This window comes from Coturnix japonica, chromosome Z, assembly GCF_001577835.2.
Source record: "Coturnix japonica isolate 7356 chromosome Z, Coturnix japonica 2.1, whole genome shotgun sequence".
Taxonomy (NCBI): domain Eukaryota; kingdom Metazoa; phylum Chordata; class Aves; order Galliformes; family Phasianidae; genus Coturnix; species Coturnix japonica.
Genome location: NC_029547.1, coordinates 56,063,382 through 56,087,769, shown reverse-complemented (window position 1 = coordinate 56,087,769; position 24,388 = coordinate 56,063,382). Strand labels below are relative to the sequence as shown.

The 24,388-nt window shown below is 39.1% G+C and overlaps 1 protein-coding gene across 1 annotated transcript in view; it reads left to right on the top strand.

Moving 5' to 3' along the window:
• The window catches only part of XRCC4 (X-ray repair cross complementing 4), a 163,523-nt gene extending 146,935 nt beyond the window's left edge, over positions 1 to 16,588 (top strand). Inside the window, 1 exon segment of the mRNA XM_015849760.2 lies at positions 15,785 to 16,588. Coding sequence (XP_015705246.1) covers positions 15,785 to 15,893 — 109 coding nt within the window. The 3' untranslated portion in view covers positions 15,894 to 16,588.
• Positions 16,589 to 24,388: the final 7,800 nt, after the last annotated feature.

The window sequence follows — 24,388 nt, the reverse complement described above, 5'->3', positions numbered from 1 at the left end:
CCTTTCATTACCTGGGAAAGATATGCTGATTGGTTGATTTCCAAATTATTCCAGTTTAAGTCTTCAGGGTCAAAAGTTAAACTTTCAAAACTTTTTGTACGTTTCCTAATACTCCTAAGAAATTGCTTAGTCTTATTACTTGGCTGATTTCCTTGAAACTTTGAGCTATAGAGGGAGGTTTTGTTTAAACAGCTCCAGACCATGCAAGTATTGTGTTAATGTGGATGATTTTAAGAGGAGTAAACTGTGTTCCAGTAAAAATATAGCAATAAAATTTGCAACCTACAGTTCTTCTTTGATCATTTAAATTCTTTGGGATTTGATTCCCAGCATTGCAAATTGGGTCAGTAATTGATAGTTCATTGTCCTACTGTATAATTCATGTTTTTTGCAAAACCACAGCAAAAGCATGTCTGCCTCCTGGCTAGGGTGAAAGGACCGATTAGGCAACAGCAACTTCTATCGCTGAACTGCTTCTTCATACTGAGCTTTTACAGTCTTGGCAGAGTCCAGAGTCAGAGTTTGTAATCCTGGCTCAGCTGTTCATGCATCAACAGTAACTGCCTGTAGCACAGAGTACAGCATCAAAGCATACAGCGACAAAGAGAGGTATGTGACCAAAATCAGAAGAAACAGGGAAGGAAATCTGTGCATTCCTCAGAATCTTTGTAAAATAATTCAGTCAATTGTTTCATCCTAGGTCCTGAACAAGCAGTACTAGTGCAGACTGATAGCAATGAATTTGATCTGTGTGTGGAGCACAGATAGAAAGGATGCAAAACTCCTCAGAACCTGTTATGGCGGAACATGTCTCTGAAGATGTTTCCTATGCCTCACTGCCTGAAATGTCTGTAATCTTGCAAGTGCCATACAGAAAATGTAAATAGGGAAAATGGTGGTATTGTCTGAATTGGAGATCCTACTTAACCTGTGAAATGCACCTCTAAAATACCAAGTCATAGGAAATGCAACAAATGTGGTGTCTTTATGGAGAGTTAATGCCAACTAATCCAACTGAATTTCAAAGGTGATCTGTCTTCATTTCAGCTACACTACACTTCATCAAGAGCCTGAATTTCTTACAGTGTCAACATTAAAACAAGCCACTATTTACTAGGCCAAGAAAATAATTACACTTTTAATAAGGGGAATCTGCCACAGTCACACTAAAGTATTATTCCATAGCACTGTAAGTTAAGGAATACTTTGTGGTTCAAATCAAATCTAGTAACCTCCAACCTAGAATGACTCATCATTGGCTGAGTAAGAGCATATCATTTTCCAAAATCATTTATTTTCGTTTTGGGTTATTTTCTGTGCACTATGTGTTGTCAGTGTTCATCTTGATAGAAACCAAGATACCTTTTTTTTCTGTTCTGAAATGAATCACTTGAGATGAAAAATATTATGTGGGAACTAATTGGTAGAATGAACATATGCAAGGATTTTCAACACATTTTTTGTTGAAATAACTGCAGTCCTGATGGAGATTTTGATTTACTTTAAAGCTATGTTTGTCTCGTCTGGCGGATTTGTTCCAATTGCTATTTCTTAAATACTGCTTTAACATATGAGTATATAAAGAAAGATATGTTGGACTTTTTTTTTATTTTTATTTTTTAAATCTATTACGTTGTCCTAGTAAATTCTCATTAGCACACAAGTTCAAGTGGCTAATGTATAAAATGACTGGCTTAAAGTAAAAGCTTGTTGGAAATTGCTATTTCCTAAATTGGAAATAACACTTGGTTATTAGTTTAGTTTACATCTAGACTCTATGTAATGTTCTATCCACATAGAAATACACATTCAGCTGTACGAGAGAAGTTGAAGGGACTGAGAACAAAGACTGTCCCATCACAGGAACAAATAGAATGGCTCATCTGTTCAATTCACTGACATGACTCAAATTTAACTTACTATTTCTATTTGTTGTTTGGCAAGTGTATAAGATCAATGGGTTTCTTGCCTTCACACATTAGACAGCTCCCATTGTGCAGTGAAGTACCTAGTATACATTAAAGGGAAACAGTAATGGCATTGTACAGCAGGACGAACATTTTAAAATGCTCAGACAAGGGGGAGTATTATCTGCATTTCACTTTTTCTTCACACCTGTAAACACGCATCAGGATGACAGAAAATGGCTTTAAACTGGAAGAAGGTAGATTTAAGCTATATAGGAAATTCTCTACTGTGATGGTGGTGAGACACTGGAACAGATTGCCCAGCAATGCTGTGGATGCCCCTCCCTGGAAGCACTGAAGGCTAGGTTGGATGGAGCTGTGAGCATCTTGATCCAGAGTGAGGTGTCCCTGCTTACAGCAGGGGTTGGAACTACATGGTCTTAAAGGTCCCTTCCTACCCAAACCATTCTGTGATTTCATGATTCTGTGTTACTGGAAATGGCTCATTGCTGTTGCATTTTTCCAGATAAAACTCTTACTCATCTGAGTGAGATACGCATCTTGTGCAAGACACGAGGCTGGCAGACTGATGCTGGGTAATGGCAACAACTTCAACACTACACGAAGCAAAATGCTGGGATTGATAAAATAATCCAATATAGATGTGGTTTTGTTTGTCTGTTCCCTGCAGATCAGGACAAGGTGCACTATGTTATCATATCTATCTATACTGAATGTAAGATTTATGCTGGACAGTAACATAGCATTTGCTTTTGTAAGCCTATTTAATATCTCTTCCCAGAAATAAGGTATTTAAATTTGAGGGAGGCCTGACAACTTTTCTGACAATGTATGTGGTTTAGTCTCTAAACCATTCCTTTGTGAGGAAGAGCAGAGTACCACTTACGACAGGAACATTGCAAAACAAATTTCAGGAAGGACTGTAAAGCATGCTAGCTATTTCATGTGTCACCAATAGGAAAAATGATATATGTGGACAAGTATAATTAGGTAACCAGTTTATGAACCCAAAGGCCTAGTTTCCCAACTTTCCTTAAAATTACTTTGGGTATGTATCTAACATGTATCGTGGATTTGTTTGAAAAACAGCCAGAGAACTCCCAACTGTCTACAGATGTAACTAGCTTCAAACACTTAGATTATTCATAGGAAACGTCAGCAAGAATATATCCTTATGAAATTTAACCACCAATTTCAGGTAGCTCAGAATTAGAGGTACTCCTCTTGTGCTACAAAGAAACAGTTCTCACAGAGGGGACAAGTTCAGGAGGCCTGTGAATTGTGGCGTTTTCCTTGGAGTTCTTGCAAGAGGTGGGATATTGCAGGATGTGATGACTGCTGGAGCTCGGATTCTGGGCAGTTTCTTACCAAACTGGCTTCAGGATGTGTTGGAAGAGTCTTTCCCAATCTCGTGTTTAAGGTTGCTTTATTTTTCCCCTTGGATTATCACATTAAAATTTAACCTTGCAAAATATTCATTATTGCAGTATGTATTACTAACTATTGTTTTGTGTTTGGTTTTTTTTTCCCTTTTTTTTTTTTTTTTTTTTTTTTTTTGATTGGTTTTTGTAATAACAGTCTTACCAACACTTGTCTGTAGGATTTTTCCCAGTAGTTTTCAGACATCTCAACAAATATTTGGGGTTTTTTTTTTCCTTTTTTTTTTGTTTGGTTAGTAGTCTTTTTGATTGGTTGTTGTAATAACAGTCTTACCAACACTTGTCTGTAGGATTTTTCCCAGTAGTTTTCAGACATCTCAACAAATATTTGGGGTTTTTTTTTTTGTAAATTTGCTTATTTGTTTTGGTTTTGGTTTGGGATTTTGTGATGTTGTTTTGGTTTTGTTTTTTAGGATTCTCTTTCCCATAACTGAAAGAAGAAGTATTAATGCATTACCTCAGCAAACTAGTGATTCTGGAACTTGCTTCTCTATTAAGGGAGTTCACGTTTGTAAAGGGTAGCAATACATCATCCATTGGATGTTCTACTAGAATGTGGTCTATGTAACCTTTAAAACTTATTTCTGTCACCAAAAGCTGCCTATTCTGTAGCTGGCCTCAATCCAGCTTCTAATTCGGACCCGCACTGGTCTTATGCTTGCCAGCTAATGTTCCCATTGGAGGCCATCAGAGTCACTGCTTGTATTTTCCCATTTGGACTGCTGGAAGATGATGGTGGAAGTAATAAATGAAATGCATGGAGAGGCTTGATGGGAAAATAGGTGTTTTTGGCGCTTGTTTGGGACAATCTGCATAAGGCACCGCACCTATGCAGTGTGTCTATTCCAAACTTGTGCCAATAACAACTTGCTTTTACTACATAGCTTGATGTCTGTACTCCTCTCTCTAGCAGCCGCCTTCAGGCTGCCAATTGCAGCCTCTCCATAAGTGTGATTTTGGTCCAAACTCTCATTACTTCGAGTGATCCTCAGGAGACCGATACATTTCTTTCCCTCTCCTGGAGTTGTAACATTTTGATTTTCACTCTTCATCCATATTAGAATTGAAGTAGGGATTCAGATCATGGGGTGGACAGAGTGGTGAGCCCTTAAGACCATTCCCACAATGACAGGCCACAGGACAATATAATTTCCCTTTTTTTCCCCTTAACATATTCTATCAGCACAGTGGTTCATCAGTTTCATGCTTTGTGGAGGTCAGTCAGCTCCAGTGAGGGAAGGCAGTATCTCTGAGGGAATTTGAATCACTTAGGGTTTTTTCTTTAAAGAAAATAGTCTTTGACTTCATTATCCCCTTTATTGATTAAATTCTAACTCTTCGCCTTGCATTGATCTGAACTACTCAACAGAGACAGTTTCACTAGAGTTTCTGTCTTCTCAGCCAGCAATTAAAATTTTAAAACATCACCTTTGAGTTAAGGATCTTCTGTGAGTGGTTTTAAGGAATGGCTTTATCACACTTTTCTTGTCTAATCTGTGATTACTGACACTTCATAAACACACAGAAATGCTGAAAATAAGTGACTCAGTGTGTGAAAGTCGAAACTGTGTCCTCTCCTCCCACCCCAGGCTTGATTCAAACTTCAGAAGAGTTGTCCTGAGTGTTATTGTTATTCCATTTTAAATCCCTGTCTGTAGCAAGGGTGTTACTTTTTTCCTCCTCTCGTATTTCTGAAAGCAGTAATGCAGAAATCTCACTATCTGGGTATTCTTTCCTGATTTTCTACTGGGTCTAGTGGCCTTAGGTCTGGATAGTTTTGATAAACCTCTAGTCTGAGTCCAAACCTTCTGAATCTGCTCATTTTGGTAATACTAGGAACCATTCCAATATGCTTGCAAGAAGCAAAATAGCATCTTACAATACAAATTGAATCTGGAAGCACGGATGTTTTTTCTTCCTTGCTTTTGTGGCAGCTGTAGTAATCAAATAAGAATTTTATTCTTTGTGTCTTGTCTACCAAATCTTTCTTCTGTCTGTTAGTTCACTTCCTCTTATGAAGTCAGAATCAATTAAACATGCCTATGGATTTGTAAAGCTTTTGTACAGGAAAGAATACAAGTATTTCAAGTCTGGAACAGAATCCATTTCTGTAGGTCTTATCATCCTTGACCAGCAAATGATACTGTGCCCAGTTGTGGTTTTGTATTTGCTGCATTCTGCCCCTTATGTCCAGGGACATATGTGTTTTAGTTTATTCCCTAAACAGTCCCCTAGACTGTAAACTTAACATGTTGCTTTTCTTGTTTTTGTTGTCATTGTTGTTGTTGTTGTTTTCATTATTTGTTATCCTGTTCTTATAGGAAAGTTTTAAAGAAAAGATAATGTAGCAATCTTCACTACCCAATACTAATTTTTAATACTAGTTCTATAAAGATTTCAGTTGTTCTTCATATATCATTGTCTATAGTTTGACCACACCTCCGCTTTGCCAGAGGCAAGCAGATATAACATAAAAGGCATAGGTGGCACCTTGATGCTCACAGAGCAGGAACTGGGTGAAGCAGTTGTGCCTGCCAAGGTTTCGTATCTCTACCAGACCCCCATCACGTTGGCTAGGTCCCTTTTGTTGCCCCATGCTGTACTGTCTTTCATGAAGATTAATGTACCAGGTTCATTGTTATTTCATGGAATATTTGAAGCAAACAGATGAAGTAATACTCAGCTTCTTCATGCATCCAGTCATCATTAGCTATTTATTACCATCACAGGGAACTTTAGCTGGGGAGCTAAGACCAAGCTAATATACAGACCAAGTTGCTCCTTGCTGTTCATGAAGGGCCTCTTGGCTTTGTGGAGCTAACTCTCCCAGGGATTAGATGAAGCACACATGAGGAGTTGCACTGTCAGTGTTACTGCATGCATCATCCTTGAGTTGTTCATATAAACAGGACATAGACTGCATCTCCTTTGATGTTTTTCATAATCACAAAGCTTGTGCAACTTCTAAGTATGTGTGTATAGCATCACTGATAGCCTTGCAAGCTAGTCAGAATATTATCTGCTGATAAAGGGCAATATTCAGGGTAAACTTAATGACTCCCCATTGTTTGTTTTTTCTTTATTATTTCATTGTATCCTCCACAATGGAACATTTCCCAGCCTAGGAAAACAGAAACAGTTGATAAAATTTAAATGAATGCTCTTCATAGACCTCTGAAATTTCTAGCACTGCCTGCCAAGGGCTTCAAGGCTGTTGTCATATTTTTTCACTACTAATATCCAGAAGTGCAAGATGGTTCCCTTCTTGAAGAATTTCTGTGAAATCAGATAAAATTTTATTAGTTCATTTTATATTCTTTCAGTATTCTGCAGCTAAATGATCTGTTTCCTTGGTTTCATTCCACTCTCAATGGAAACTGGCTTGCAGTCCTTTCCTTCATGAGTAGGAAAGGTGTAAACTCTGAAGAATTACATTAAGCTCAAAACTTGACAGTTTGACAGTACCAGGCCTTCACCATAATCACTTTCATCAGTTCCCGCCAGGTTTAGAATGAGCTTTTATTACCATTGCCTGAATAGCTCATTGCATTTACCAATACTGAATATGAAAAGGTAGAATGGATTCGTCTTTGTACAGCAGATGGTAGAAAGCTGGCTGATAAATCATTTTTAAAGCTCATGTTGGTGATTAAACAGCCTCACAAATAAACAAACTTTTCAGTTTGCTTTGTACCAAGTATCTACTTTATATCATTACTTCTGTAAGGATCATTGTCTAATATTTTATAATTTCATTGTTTTTTAACTATGTTCTCACAATTCAAAAATGTAAATAAAATCTATTTATTAGCATATTAATTCCTCTGTTGATTCTCCTGTATGCTTTGCGTTCAGACAGACATCTGCATGGATGGACATTTTTATTTATAATAAAATTCAGGGACAAAAAAAACAAAAAAAAACCCAACCAAACAAACAAAAAAACCCAGCTTTTTAAACCACGAGGTCTTCTAAACTCTTTGCATTCATTTGTATTATCTGGTGTTCATTCTGATCATGAGAATTTATCCAAAGCTGAGGACATAATATGCTGTATTTTCAATGGGAACTCTTTCTTCCCCTTACTCTCTCTCTCTCTTTTGTAAAGACAATGTAATTTAGACAAAAACAAGTTTCCAAGCATAAAAACTGTCAAAATCTTAATTAGCAAAGGAAAGATGATGTTTCCATGTCATGCTGGATTACAAAACTACTATAGTTCCTGATTTTTTTCTCTGGAAAGAAAGATGGGGATGTCAGGTGAGAAAGTTTACCAGAAAAATGGGCAATACTCATTTCTTGTTTCCTGATACTGTAGGGTGAATAATACCAGATGGGTTTCAAGTAAGTGTATTAGCAATGACTAAAGGTAGAGATAAAATTGCATTTTCAGCAATTCATCTGTGTAGCACACTGGCTTGTTTCACACAAGCAGCATCTGTTTCACGCATACAACATGATTAATCTACTTTGATTGGCATCCACATTCTCCTAATAAAATCCCAGCTGCCCACCTGTGCAGTGCTCCCTTTTAAGATAAAAAGTCCTTTAGAGAATTCACAAAAAGGCAAGCCACCTAAATTTGTCAACAGCACAGCGTCAGCACAACTATCAGTGTTCTTTAGAGGTTACAGTTTTATAAAGCCAGTGGACTGAACGCTGGTTTGAAGCAAACTAACACAGGGAACTGTTGGTGGAGCTACTTCAGGTGTACAGTAATGTATCACAAGAAAAGTTAAAATCTGATTTAGGCTGTTGACCTGAGACAACTCTGTGGAGAATGTCAATCTTTGTACATTAGTTTCAGCTCTATTTTGTCACATTTCTTTCCCCTGTTTATCTCGGTCTGTGTTTTCTGCTGTGTTTTTCCTATCCCTGTGTATTACATGTGGAAATCATTGAAGGTTTTGGGTCCATCAGAGGTGTATGTGGTCACCATTTTGCATGCCCTCCATTTGACCTCTGGGGACAGATCTAAGCAAGCCCAGCACAGTCACAGCCAATTAGGGTGTGCTTTAGGTTTAGAAGCAGTTAGGTCTCCAACACTATGACAGCAACAATAAGGGATGCACAGGCATGCACGAGTGAAAGTGTCCCTTGATTCTGCTGCAGCATGCATCAAAATTGTTCTGCCAGATAAAGGAAATCTTTGAATTTTTTTTAGGGATAAAAAATGTTTTTGTGAATAGACATTTTCATAGGTGTGCAGTGTAGCAGGAAAATCTAGAAGATGTCACTATAGGCAGAGATTGGATCTAAATATCAAATGTTTGAACATCTTTAAGAAAACTGTGAATGAATCCAGGTCTGTGGCTGGTAGTGATCAGGAGGAGCACAGGACAGATCGTTTGGGAGTTCTGAGACAGCAGAAAGGAAAAGACAATTCTTATTATGAAGATAATTTTGTATTCATTAGAGACCTATTTGAAACCTTTGGAGGAGAGGGGAAGCCTGATATGCTTTGTCTGCTCTGCTGTAACTTGTAAATTGGAACCTGCTCCTAGTTCATTCAATTCATTGCTTACATATTTAATGAGATCTCACTGCAACTTTGAGCACTTTGTCATAGGTTGTATCTAATCCAAACTGGTTCTCTACAGTAAACTACTTGAAATGTATGGCCCAAAACCTGCTATGCAGATCTGCAGATAATAGGTAATCTAGGCAATAATGCCTTTCTGCCAGTGCCCAAGTAAATATGTACAAATTGTTCAGCAGGAAGGAAAAAAATACTTAATTTAGTCATGAGAGTGTTTAAAACACGGTTTTTAAGATGACATCTAAGTATTCTCTTACACTGTTCAGATAGCTGGATCTTTTTTAGCTGTATCTAGTTGTTTTGTAACCAAATCTAACTTGAAGATTTTTCATTGCAAGAATGCTGGACTAACCCATTTTTGTGTAAGAATGACCTTATTTAATTTTACTGGTTTATGGAATTCTTAAATTTCTTTATGTGGTGATCAGTGTAAAGAGCAGGCCCAAAGGAGCTGTAAGCTGAGAACATGGTTCAGGAGAATTTCTAAGCATATGCTTAACTTTAAGCAAGTGTTTAGAAGCTGGTGAAGTCAGTGGGATTTTAGCAGCCACTTAAAGCCTAATACTAGAAAGCAGCAGAGAGAACACGGAAGATTTCAAGTGCAATTTAGGTTTCATTGTTTCTGGGTATCCTCTGGTTAAATGACTTGTTTTTGTGATTGGATTCAACACAGTTTTGCAGGCTGTCATGCCAGTAGAAACCATCAGTATGGTATTAACTACAACCAGAGCAAGGAGCTTGCACATGCTTTGCCTGGAAGGACAGGTCCCAGAAATGGAGGCAGGCTTGAGACAGCAGGTAGAAGAGCACAGGGACATGTGTTTCTGTTTGAGAAGCTCAATCAGGGATTCTTATTTGCCCCCCCTCTCACTGTTCATGATCAGCCTGGAGGGATAAGTAAGGGCTGGGGTGAGAAAGCACTCTCTGAGCTTTGACAGTATGGAAAAGGGTGACAACACAGTTGCTGGTGTTATATAAATGTATATGTGATTAATAGTGTTTAATGACTGTGAGAAATGACTCCTCACATTTGCCAGGGAAAAAAAAAAAAAAAGGCAATGTACCGGATTTATGAAAGGCCTTGACAAAATTCCTAAACAAGCCAAGCTTTCCTTTAGTGCATGGACTTGTAGTTATGATTAAGAGATTTGTACTTTTTGCCAGTGGTGGTAGCGTGTTACTCAAGCTGGATGCGGTCTAGTTTATTTAAGCAAGAGGGAGTTTAAGTGGAAATGAGCCACAGAAATGTGTGCCACTTGTCTAAAACAAATATAGTTTAGGCTTTTCCTTTCAAGTGACATCTATTATTGCATTTTTAAGTAGATCTTTGTTAGTAAGCATCTGCAAGTGTGTTTGATTAGACAAAAAGATCCAAGGCTATATTTATCTTCCTGAACTGGAATGTTCTTTTCAAAGGATCTGCACCTATGCCAACTGAAGTTAATTGGAAATCTGAAATGGAACGGAAGTCCCTGAAAAAGTGCTTGTTCATTTACATGATGTTTTGTCTGCACATCCATTTTAGACATTGCATGGGGCTTCCTGGGGGTCTTTAGAATCTTTCTCTCTCTCTTTTTTTTTTTTTTTTTTCCATACCCTGGTTATTGCATACAAAATGACAACTGCTTTGAGAACTCATCCATGCTGGTCGTCAATACANATGGGGCTTCCTGGGGGTCTTTAGAATCTTTCTCTCTCTTTTTTTTTTTTTTTTTGAGGACTAAACAGACGATAGAGCAGAAAATGAAAATAACTTTGAGAACTCATCCATGCTGGTCGTCAATACATCAAAAAGAGAGAGATGGTTATCTCCTTAGCATAGCAGCTTTGTTTGCAGGTTTGTTCTTTCTGCAGTAAATGTGTCTGTTTCTACCGCATTTTAGAGATTCTCTATTGGCTTTTCTCTTTTTGTAAGAAGTGGTGTCCAGAGTGACACCTGAAGCAAAGAACTTGTGTATCTTAAAACAAAATTGTCCTCTTTTTGCTAGTTTGTTGTTCTAGAGAACAAAGAAGGGCACTTACGAGAGCTTAATGTAGTGTTTAGCAGTTGTCCCTTTTTCAAGTGTTATGCTTTAAGTGTTGTGCTCTGCAGGAATTACAAACATACCTTATCCAGCATGGTTATGATGAGCACAGGTGCAGCTGCAGCTTGGCTTACAGCCAGAGGAAACTTATTAAAGAACATTGATTCCCTGGCTGAATGTTAAATTCCTAGTAGCTGCATTGGAAATATTCTTCATTTATAGTTTAGTTGAACAATCTTACAATTATTATTATTTTTCTGCTGACTTCAGCTGTGTCTAGACATTGTGTTTAATATGCTGAATGGGTGAAAATGCCACACATGGAAGGTTCCCTGAGAGGAGTGAAGATTTATTTTCTTAAGCAAGAAATCTTTAGTATTTTTCTGTCTATATTCTTTCATGAGCATGTTTCTCTGTTCTCTGTTCATTTGTTTTGGGGCCAGCTTCCCCTTTTCTGTGATGATGCCTGAGGCCCCTGGTCAATTCAAATGATTGAAACTAGCAGAAAAAAGTATATGTTCAAATTAATCTTTAAAAAGATATGTCTGCACATAGTTTTCTTGATGCTTCTATAGATATAAGAGGTGCTTTCTCCACCTCCACATCCCACCATTTCTTTTACTTTTTATGTCTCGGTTTTCCTCTTTTCATCTAATAGCTGTAGGAAGACCATGTGGTGGCTCCTGAGGGAATGCCCCCAGGGAAACAGTTTTTCAAGACCAAGCCATAGCTTACATATAGCCACAAGATCTGTCAGGTTTCTCCCAGGTCTAGACACAAAGTTCCTTTTATAATCCTTCCTTATTAATGACTGCTGGTGAATGCCTTTCTTCTGTAAACTTTCTGTGAAGACGGGGTTGTCTTCACCCAGACAGCAGACTGCTGATAAATCAAAGAATCCAAGCTTTTCTCTTGGGGTGGACTGGGCGAATCATCTCTAGAGTGTGAATGTTGTTCTCAGCTTTTGTCCTGTCAGTCAGCGGCTGCTCACTGGCATTTAATTTAGTATCACCTTTGTTTTACAGTTTGTGCTGTAATGACTACCAGCTTTTTGTTTATGTGCTGCTGCTGCCATCTATTTCTATAATGCTGAAGGAAGTAGACATCGGATTATGTCCCATGTTAATATCTACTCTTTAAGCCTTTGTGTTTTTTTCAGGCTAATGACACATTGCACACACCAAGACTTTCAGCCCTTTCCTTAAAATGACAACAAAAAGCTTCACAGCTGGGAGAGCTGAAGTCTCATCTTAGTAAAATGTCAGCTTTTGACTGGAAGCGGTTCTTTGAATTACCAAGAAAAATGGGGAAGATAACGCTGTAGGTTAAGGATACAAGTATGGCTCTTAGATTGCTTAATTTTTTTGTTAGGAAACATTTGTAGTAACTATGTTAATTTACCAAAGTTGCTCTTTTCCAATCCCATGAGTGTCACTTGAGAACAAAATCTTCAATAGAGGCATAACCACGGTATGCTGCACTGAAGGCAAGCAAGGTATGCACATTGGCAAGCATATCTCTGTGCAAGAACCTTTCATCCTTCCAGCCAGAATACCTCAAGATGAGCAATTGTGCTATGTTGCAGCCTCTGACCTGGTTTCGCTTCAGAGCAGCTACGACTTATTTGATCTTTTTACCACTAGGAAGTTCTTTTTTAACCATGTCATTTGTAGCAGTCACATTAGAGATTATTTTCTCCTTCAAATTCCTGCAAAAACATTACCAAGTGGAATTGGCTGTGTACTGCAGCAGGACTGATGTTCTGCTGATTTTCTCTGGGGTCTCTGTGAACCCAGGAACAATTCATCATATGAAATGAGTGGGGTTGGTCCGTCTGTCCTACTGCAAAAAAAAAGGTGTTGCTTTTTCTCCCAAGCTTTGCAAAACCATCATGTTACTGTACTGCTTAGTTAAGTGCTGTGTTGCATGTCTTCTGTTTCTTATGGCTCTTACTCAGCTGTGGAAAGAAATATCAAGTAATATAACCACTTTCTTCCAAATCATGGGCCAGAATCTCAGCTGGTGTAAGTCAGCAGAGCTCCACTGACATTATTAGTGCTCCAGTGATTCACACCAGCTGTGGATCTGCTCTACTGTCTCAGTTTATGAAGGGCTTGAACTAAATGTCAGGAAATATGAAATGATCTCTTAGAGTCAGCAGTTCTCCAGATGTGTTAATGGAGCTTAAGTTTACCAGAAGGCAAGACTTCAAAAAGTGATCCAACAGAAGAATAAACTTTCAAGAAGAATGCCTTACTTACAGGCCTTTTGGCAAGATGGGGCTGTACAACTCACTGCAATTTAAAGAAATTAACTATGTTATGCATCAGGGTATGGTAATAAGGCTCCAGTGAGAAGCAAGCTGTTGGCATGTTGTGAATAATTGCCATGCAAATATGAATCATCCAATCTTAAAGCCAAAATTAAGTAGCTTATGAACTTCATATAAGGATTCTAATGCTTCCACTTTGCAAGTGCAGTTGGGTTTATTCATAAGCATGGTATTACAGCTTCTGGAGATCAAATGAGGACCATGTTGTTACAAGAACACAGAAGCTTAATAGTTCTAGCTGTGCAGCATTAAAACCCACCAGCTACTTGGCTTATAGATGGGCTCTGAAGTCTAGTGTTGAAAACACTTAATTTACCCAGTAAGGATGGAATTGTTACTGACACTGCCATTCTTATCACTGTCAGGTTTACTTTTCACAATCAGAAGATTCTGGTGAAACCTGAAAGTTAACAAATCTAGGATTTCAGAACTCTTACCATAATGCCCCAAATGGCAGATGGACAGTGAAAAATTCCTAAGCTACTCTAAGTAGGACCTCCAGTATCTGAAATTTTTGGTAGTATAGACATCTTTCATGGTCTAATTTGTTTGCTGGTGAGACCATTCTGAACTAATTGATAAGGGTGCTACTGCATTCTATGTGGTTCACCGTTGTTCATGTATCACTTCTTTAAACCAACCCAGAAAGGTAAAATAAATGCACACCTTCATTAGCCAAATCAAACATCACATCATGTTGAGTTATGCTACCTATACTTAAAAAAAAATTAAAAAATAAATAAAAAAATAGGGTACGAGTGAGTTACTCAGTAGCAATGAGAACAGAATGGTCTGATGGTGCTGACCAGAGGTTGATGGCTAAATTGTCTGAGTCTGGCTGGATTTACTTGTATTTAGTCCAAGTGACTTTTGATGTCACACCCTCTTTCTCCAGGTGTCACTGCACACATTGAAATGATTTATTCAGATGTGAACAAGAGAGTTTTGAAGAGTTCACAGAAGAACCAAGTTAGATTTCTAGAGAAAGTAATGATCATAATCTAAAAGAAAATGGTATGTTGAAATTACAGCAGAACTAGAATGACAGATAGATTGGTGAGGAAACTCTTCCAAGTACTGGTGAGCTTGTAGGAAGGGAAAACATCTTGATGTCAGTGTTCAATGGGTTTTTACTGGGACTTTTTCCCAAGGACTACAGAGGGTTCACCTCCAAAAGGAAATAATTCTCCAAGTCCACAGCAGGAAACGTAGTGAGAGCTCTGAATCTCCATCAGGTTGATAAACTTGAAAGGTAAGAAGCGATGAATCAGGTGGTGGCTGAGGTCCTGGGAAAATTAAAGCATTTGGAAGACTGCAGTGTTTTGTGTTTTTTTTTTTAATTTTCCCTGGAGCTTTCCAGTTAGAATGGGAATTTGGGATAACTTGGTTCTGGATCTCTATAAAGCCAGATTTCAAAACAGCAATCAAAAGTCCTGATTTTACCTAACTATATTGGCAGCTATGGAGTAGTTGAAGGTTTGAATTAGTCCAGAAGTTAAGACAGCTTTTGACTGCCCCATTACCCTAAGCCCTCATATGGCAGTGTTTCAGTGTAACACTTTCCATAATTTCTGCCTTCTTCTTCCCATCCTGGTGGATCATGTGTTAGCTTTGGTAGTATAAGAATTTTTTAACTTCTGTCGGAATTACAGCAGTGGAATATATCTGGGCACAAAGCCATCAATCCTCATGAATTTCCAACCAGCACAAAACCTTGCAGTGCAAGCACATCAAGTCTACTCCCTGCTTCCTATACCAATTCCCTACAGACTGCTGTGAAAAGATTTAAGAGATTAACTCCCATTTTCAAAGCTGCTAGTGATACCACCCTGGAATATCACATCAGTGAGAAATCCAGTAATTAGTAATTCTCCTCCTAAAGCTACAAAACAAGTTTGTCAGTGCAAGATTCAAAGATTTTTTGTGGATCCAGTTTATGCATGTTAATTCTTGTAGAGATTGGAAGCTGTCACAAGTGTAATCTAAGATAACAGTGTTTGTTAGTATGGTTTCTCACTCACTTTTGTTTTCTTCTGCTCTGCAGTTTGGTGTCAGGTTTGCACCCTCAGAGCATGGACCTTCGAGACAGCTCTGTATGAATCTTCTTAATGCCCCTGTGCCAAACTGATGGACAACAGACACATGCTTAGTGCCAGGGTGAAAATAAAAAGCAGTTAACTGAGCATCATCTTGCATAGAAACAGCAGAACAGGTCCTCAAGAATTTCTCTGATTTTGTTCTGTTCTCCCCAGTGCACCGTGTTGATCCAGTGGGTGAAACGATCATTCTCGGGTTCTTTAAAGTTGTAAGAAAATAGCTAAATGCTTGATATTTATAAGCTGAATTTCATCTGTTTGTTTTGCCATTGCCATCTCAGCACATACTTAAGTCCCTTACACGTAACCCTAACAAAAATCTCAAAACACACTGTTAAATGGGCACCTTGGCAGTGTGTACGTTGGATTTGTTTATATCTGTATCTGTATTTATTTCAAATCTGTTTCTTGGCTTTATATTTCTAGGCCTGATCTCTCCTCACAGAAGACATCAGGCAAGCACTCCCCGGATGTGATGTCTCTTGAAACGCTGGAAAACACTTGTGAGCCAGAGGACCTCTTTGATGACATTTAGCTATGTGTTGGCTGAGAAACTGACAGACTGGCGCTCCACATCATGTTGAGCTATAAAACTAAAAAGCTTTGCTATAGACACTCAGCTGAAATCTTTATGGTATATGATGACATATTGCTCTAATCCTCTTGCACTGCCCTTGTCCCCATTCTTCACTACATGGTTGCAGATCCCTTAGTTTCCTAAGGCTTTGTTTGTGCCACCCTTGAAATCAGTTCAGCCTCTGTGCAGACCTTTTATCACACGTGTATGGGGAAAGAGAACACACTCACAGTTTTACATCATAACAGTCTTTGTCTGCTGATGGTATCTGGGAAGAACTGTTTTTCAGATGTCCCCAGGGAATCACTCAGACAAGAGGAAGACTTAAGGATATCACTGTACTTACCTTATATACTGCCCCTTTCTCGGAGAGCTCAGCTTAGACATGGTCTAGCTAATTCATCCCTGACTTTAAATGAGATATATGTCTTCCAAAAGTGAAATATCCAAAGAGGCTACATTTTTATTGCTATTTGAAGATTCTTTGTAGTATCGTGCATTGCAGAGTAGATTCTTGCATTTGGGAATATTTCTTCAAGACTGAATCTATTTTAAGCTTCTGTAGAAACTCGTAGCCTTTAAAATTCACATTTTCATATTTCGTTATTTTTCCTAATGTGATTTCTAAAACAATAAAGTGATTTCTAAAAAGACCTTGGTTTTGGTTTTGTTTGCTTAGAAAATCTATGAGTAAAGGCACCACTTAGCAAAATGCTGTAATGCAGAACCTCTTCCTGACTGGTGTTGGTACCTTCATTTAGATTTAAGAAAAAGTTAGCAATGTGTGTTTACTTTCAATGGTTGACAACAAATGTGTAGAACTAAGCATGTATGTCAGGTTTCTGCTTTGCAATTTCAAAAGCTCAAATCAATTTTTATTAATTATTATTCTTTTATCTGAGAAACGAGAGCTTTAAACTTGAATAATCCCATTGAAATCACCAGGACTATGCAATATAGTTCTGCTTCTGTGTTCTATGGCTTGCAATGAACCCTGAAAACCACTTCATGTTTTTAAAATACCAGTTTACTTAGGCCCTCATCCTGCCAAAATTCAATCCTATACTTAACTAAAAAGCACCCATGTCAGTATTAGCACAATCAGGGACTCATTTAAAAACCCAAATGAGGATCTGGGAATATTAAAATTAAGTATTCCTTTCTGAACAGCATGGCAGTAGTATTTTAAATTTGCAGAGGTCTTTGGGAGAATGTTGTAAATCACACAGTAAAAACTTGAATGGCCAAAATATTTTGCTTTCTACATAGACTGTGCCTGAGAAATGACAGGACCACAAAAGGCCTATTCATAAACTCATTCAGAGGTATTGCCTGATTTAAAATCTTCCAGTGCTGATCTGACAATGCTTTCAACAAAAGCCTGTGTATAGTTGCAGTTTTAAGGTGAAAATGTTCCATGACTTAAGCTGAAATAGAAAGGCTTGGTTTAATTGTGCCCGCAGCAGAAAATGAAAGTGAACAGAGTTGAACATCCTGCAAAGTTCTGCTTTCAAGAAACTATTGCTTTCTAATAGTAAAATATTAATTTAAAAATAGTGAATATTACATTCATCAGATGTAATATTTCTGTTAGAATACTTATTACTTTATCTCTTCTTTGAGCCGTGAATCAAGGCAGGAATTTTGCAGAAAATGTCATGGTGGTGGACATACCTTGGACTGAGAACAGATGTGCCATCTAGTTAGATTAGCCATTATATGGAGTTTCCCATCAGTTTTCCATAAGTCAGTTTGCATACAGTAGAACACCATCTCTCCATCAACCATTTACAACATGTCAGCCCCCACATCTGTATGAGACTGTTTGTGAAATGCCCCTTTTTGAAGAATTTGTGCAAGAAGCTGTAGCCTTTTTGCCAACAGAGTTCCACAGAATCTTAGAATGTTTTAGGCTGGGAGGGAACTCAAAGTCCACCCATTTCCAGTCTCTGGTGGGGGACAACCAGTCCCAGGTTGTGGGCAGGTTGTCCCCCACCAGATGAGGCTGCCCAGGGCCCCATCCAGTCTGACCGTGATAGCCTGGCTCTCAGGGCAACTATCCCAGAGCCTCAGCACTCTTGGAGTAAAATATTTCCTCCTAATGTCTAACCTAAATCTCCCCTCTTTTATTAAAGCCATTCCCCCTTGTTCTATCACTACCTACCCATGTAAAAAGTCGATCTCTCTCTTAAGTACTGGAAGGACACAGTGAGGCCTCCCCAGAGCCTTCTCCAGACAGAACAATCCCAATTTCCCCAACCTTTCTTCATAGAAGATGTGCTCTAGCCCTCTGATTGTCCTCTTTGCTTTCCTCTGGACCCACTCCAGTAGTTCCACACCTTTCTTGTGCCAAGGCACAAGGGCAGAGTAGAGGGGGACAATCACCTCCATCGCCCTGCTGGCCACCCCTTTGTTCATGAACCCTGGAATACTTTTGACAAATAAACATTCTGACAGAATTACGTCTGCTACGTCAAATTACGTCTGCCAACTGAGTGTAGCATGTTCCAAATGTCTTTAGGAAAGACCTTCTTGTTATAAGGCCAAAATGAGCACACAGTACTTGTGAGAACAGAGGTAGTATTACAAAAAATACAGAGAAAGAATAAAACTTCTTTACAATGCATATTTATTTGCGAGTGGTGGAGACATCCACTTTATCCACAGACTCATTCATCCCAGTGCACTGAAATAGGCCCAGTGGCCTTCTTTGGCCATGCCAAGTAAAATCCAATTCAAACTAACTCATGATCTTTGGGACAGAAATTCGGTAATAACACCTCATAACATACTGTAAAAAAAAAACTGCTAAGGTAATATGGTATGCTGTCGTTCTTGGTGAAGTCTCAGAGAAAAGCTGGAATCTCTGCAGTTCCTCCAAGCTCATGGAGCTCTTGTGGGATATTTCCAAAGCTTACAGAACAGAAGGATTTTCTTGTGAATCAATAGACAGTACTACTGCTTCTAAATCAAATACAGTGCTCACCATCTTCACAATGACAAACATTCACCAGTTTATGTTCTTGGTTCTTGTGAACCACCATAATTTTTAGGGTGTTAAATACAGAGATATAAGATGCGGTCACTTTGTTTTTCTTTCAGTATTTGTGGGGTTGACAGTTGGAGTGGGTGCAGAGGAGGGCCATGAATCTTCATGATCAGAGGACTGGAGCAGCTCCCCACAGAGACAGGCTGAGAGACTTGGAACTCTCCAGCCTGAAGAAGAGTAGGCTCTGTGGTGAACTTATTATAGTGGCCTTTCAGTACCTGAAGGGGGCTCAGGGGAAAGCTAGGGAGGGGCTTTTTATCCATATGGGCATGTAGCAACAGAACAAGGGGAAATAGCTTTAAACTGGAAGATAGTTGATTTAGACTAGATATAATGAAGAAATTCTTTACTGTGAGGATGGTGGGACACTGACACAGGCTGCCCAATGAAGCTGTGGATGCCCCTTCCCTGGAGGTGTTTAGTGCCAGGCTCGATGGGGCTTTGAGCAACCTGGTCTAGAGGGAGGTGTCCCTGCCTATAGCAGCAGGGTTGAAAGTACATGATCTTAAAGGTCTCTTCCAAACCAAACCATTCTGTGATTGTATGACTTATGGTCTTAAACCTCATTCAATTCATTTTTCCATTCTGTGGAGTTACTGAATTCAGAATTACTTTGCGAGCATGGTTTTCTAACTCACCTTTTGGAAGATCATGTTTTCCAGGGATACCTATAACTGTCACATGGAACAGCCTGACATGAGATGTCAGTCAATTGCTTCTCCTATGTAAAAAATATTTTAGCGATGATGAAAGGCGGGATAGAGAAACGTACCCACAAATGGTTTTTCAAGACAGGAAATTAACTAAAGTTAAAAAATACAGATCAAACTTCAAAGGCTGTCCCTAATTAGTGCTTCACTTTGATATTACTCTGAAAATGATTTTCCAGGTAAATGTTTTCTGCAGTTTAAGCCATACTTAAGGGGAAGATAAAACACATAATTGTTTTACAGGAGGGAAAATGTGCCACCTTTTCTTTAAAGATTTTGACTCATCTAAACTTTTATACTTTCAATGTAATTACTTAAACAGAGTGCATTTTTTATTCATAAAAATGTGTTATTTGAGGTCTGGGTTTATCCAGTAAATCACTTAGTTCAAAAAAGATTTACAACATTTTTGTTTTCCAAAAGAGAAGAAAAAAAGTGTTATAAAGCAAAATTAACCAAAATAAATAAACTGCCTGCTTTCTTGAGGAAGTGCTGTATAAGGTATTGCCTTTGGGATGAAAATATTATTCTGGCTTTGAGATAATGTTTTGGCAATTCATATCATTTTCTTCAATTACCCTCTCAAAAGTAGACATTCATACATATGTGTGTGTATGTTAGACATGCTGTTCTTCCTTGCATTTTACCGCTAGTGTACACAAGATTGTGTTTATAAGTGTGGTTCCCTGGAATGTTTAGTACAGTCTACTTTGACATCTTCTGCAGTATGGTTGAACAGATTTGAGGTACCTGAAGGGTAATTCATGGGAATTCAGATGCTAAGTAAGTGGCTTTTTTTTTTTTTTTCCCTCTCAGTTTTATTTTCCTTTGTGAATGTTGAAACTGTGAAATAAGAATGGTAAGAAAACAAGTTAATAAATGTATGTCCAGACTGCCCAGAGACCAAAGGTAATGTGTTTGAACATTTTCTGAGCAGAACTATGAAAAACCTGCCAGGAGACAGTTATCCTCCTCAAGGAGGAGCAGCGAGTAGAGCCTCCCCACCTTCTGGAAGCACTCCTCTTTTTCCGCTTGTCTCCAGTAATGCACCAAAACTCTCATAGAGGTTATTTCCTCTCTTCTGCTGACTATTTTTCTGCTCTTAATTTTATTCCAATTCTCTCCACAAAATTTTGAGTTTTCATCAAATCTTTCTCCTAAATTTCCTTTTAGTGATCTGTTGTTCTCTGTGTCATTTCTTTTCCATATAATGCTGGACAATCTCTGAGTTTTCATCCTTCTCTGTAATCATTAGATTTATTTCCAGCTACTATAACTACATTCCAAAGTCAATTTAATTCATAAACTGTATTAATCTGCTTGTGTAAGGAAAATGAAACTCTATTTTTAAAACTGATACAGCTGCAAAGGTAGATACCAAGGTGAAGGAAGATTACTTGTGGAGGACCTAAATATGAGTCTTGATCCCAATCTCAATCAACATTTCCTTTAGTGGCACTGGCACATTAAAAAAAAAAAAAAAAAAGAAAAAAAAGAAAAAAAAAAAACAGAAACAAAACACTTCAATGACATCCACTGATGACACGTATCTGGGAAGCTTTGTGAGAAATGCCTGCTTGGTTTTTGAAGTAATAGCGGCCAACACTTTTAAGCGCTGCATGAAAAAGCATTGCAGGATTAGTAGCTCCAGGTGGGTGTTGTGCTGTGTGTGTATGGAGATGACACAGATTGCATAAAAAAAAAGGTCATAAAAAAATAAAAACATGCTTGGGAAAGGCTTCTCTAAGGAAGAGACAGTGACCATGTGAGAGATGACAAAAAAGTGAAAGTGGGAGCACTTTTGTCCCATATATGGCTGGAAAAAGCAATGAGAAACAAGCAGAGACAGTTGATTCTATTTAATTCACTCCCTTTGGGAAACAGGATTGCAGCATTGTCAGATCTTGCATTACCCGCTAATCCAAATGGTCAGAAGGTTTAACACTTACCAGAAATTGCCTTTTTTTGACAGTCTTGTCAAGCTGGTATAACAGCCTCCTGAATGAGCTGTTCATTAATGCCCTGGATAAAAAGTACGAACAAATTGTTGTCAGGGTATTTCCTGGGAAGGAAGAATACCGCTGCTTTTTTGTTGCTCTTGTTTTTGTTTTTGCCTTCTTACTTGTTTGTTTACCTGTTTTATGGCTGTATTTGTCTCATGCAGAAATATTTGTCTGAAAAAGATTTTACCATCATAATTACAATACCATGGAGTCACAGGGAAGTAGAGAGTGAAAGAGAAAACTGCCTGGTCCAGTGCTCAGAGAAGAGCTGACCAAATCTAGTTTCTCAGGCTATGCCCCATCATTTGTTGGATAATAGAGAATGCATTTTATCTGCATCTTCCAAAAAGCTTTAATAGTAGTTCTGAATTAAACATATATGTAGAGCCCACCTAGTTTTTATGCTGAAAACTACTATCATTATCTTTTGGTTCTGGAATCATACACAGAACTGTCTTTTTTTGAAAACATAACAGAGGAATATCTGATAGGTGAACCTAGAGGTAGTTATCCATTCTTCAGGATATAGCTATTGCAGCAGCTTTGAGTACCTGTTTCTGTGTGAATTAAATAACACCACACTGTCCTTTTTTTCATCTATTAAATCAAATCTCAATTAGAAGGCCCGTCTCTCAAGCATGGCCACTTCATCAATCTTGTGCCAAACCTGTAGTAAAAACAAGGAGACTGTGCAACAGTGGTCTGAGAGATGAGATGTGGACAGAGTTTGGGAAGAAGGAGAAAGTAGTGCCTGCTGGAGCTTCTTTGCCACCAGATCCCCTCACTGCAAGAAAGATGTGGAGACCCTGGAGTGTGTCCAGAGAAAGGCAATGAAACTACGAGGGGTCTGGAGCACAAGTCAGATGGGGAGTGGCTGAGGTAGCTGCAATTGTTCAGTCTGGAGAAGAGGAGGCTCGAGGGAAGACTTATCCCACATAATTAGTGATAGGACAGGAGGGAATGGCCTCAAGTTGTGCCAGATGGTTCAGGTTGGACATTAGGAAAAATTCCTTCTCTGAAAGAGTGGACAGGTGCTGGATCAGGCTGCTCAGGGAGGTGGTGGAGTCACCAACCCTGGAGGTGTTCAAGAAATGTTTAGATGTTGTACTGAGGGTCATGGTTTAGTGGGCAATATTGGTAATAGGTGGTTGGTTGGAATAGGTGATGTTAGAGGTCTTTTCCAACCTTAATAGTTCTATGATTCTATGATGGTTTTTTAGCGCAACTGTCTTCAGCGAATCTATTCTAGAATAGTATAGCTAACTCCCAGCACTAAGCCTTGCTTTCTGCATGAGTACGGAAGAAAGCTGGATGGATAAACACTGGGAAGCAGGTAGCCACCATCGGTGTGGCTTTTGTGGTCTTGTGAGCAAAGAAGTGGCTCAGGGAACATGACATCCACAGTTATCAGACGCTTTCAAGGCAAAAGAGGTCACGGCACAGTGTTTATCTGAAAACAGTCTGAATGCCATCCCTGGTGTTTCTCCTTAGTGCAGCTGATATCTGGATCAACAAGTTAAATTACGAAATGATGTGTTCAATCATGAACCCATCTATGGTACAGATTACTTGGTTTGGGATTCTTGATGGGTAATGCAGAGAGAAGTGTGAGCCTCACATTCTACAAGTTTCCTACATCATCCAAATGACTTCTTTTTCTGCTTCTGACTTCTTGGAGAGGAAATGCTAGTAACACTCTCTGGTACCATTTCCACATAGGGAGCACATGGTTACTTTTCCTTCATGCAGAGGGAAGATGTTAATCTTTATCCTTTCCTGTAACCTGCTGGAAAGGCTTTTGGCAAGTGGGATTGCACCCTGATATAAACACCACTTGCTCCCCCCTGGGCTGGCCCATGGGCAGTGCAAGCTACTCTGTCAAGGGATGCTATGGGAGCAGAAGGGGCTCCGCATTCGTGCAAGCTGCTGTAAGTTTACTTTGGAAAATCAAAACCTTGTTAGACGTTGTCTGCAGGGAACTTTTACCAGACATGTTGAAGTCAAGTTCACTCCACCCTCTTTTCAACAGCTGCAGTGGAAGCCAAGTGTGAGTGTTATATGAGGTGTGGACATAGTGAGCATAGCAGCATGACTGATCTGCAAGAGTGGGGCTGTGAAGCTGAGCACTCAGGTGCCTTGCATGGGCAGCAGGACCCTGATATCAAACAAGCAAGGTTCAGAACTGAAATAAGCAGCATCTGGCACATCTGTACTTTTGCAATGGCCTCTCCTCTGTTTAATTACTTCCCACAGCTGATGCTGTGTAATGGGAGGTCCTGCAGCATGGCTGAGTGAGCTGCGTTCCTGCAGCAGCCCAACGAGCAGTTCGTGTGGAAGCTGAGGCCAAGTAGCCTGGAGAACAAGCCTTCTTCTCAGTTCAGGCCATCCCAGCTCATCTCCCACGAGGTTATGGCACAGTGATTTTAAACCAGGGAAATGCAGAGACTAAATAGTACCATGCTCTGAACCTTTCCCACGGAATCAGAGAAACACATTTCTACACACTGATTTTTCAGTACGCTTGCCTGTCCCAGGGCAACTTAGAAGTTGCCCAGCAGCCGTGCCTAGTTAACCACATTTCTCCCAAAGGCTGTGGGAGAGAGGAGGGGAGGAGGGTTGTTTTCTGCATGGCCTCACGTTCTGCCCACGCAGCCTGGCTAACCACTCAGCCCCGCGTCTGCACGGCCAATG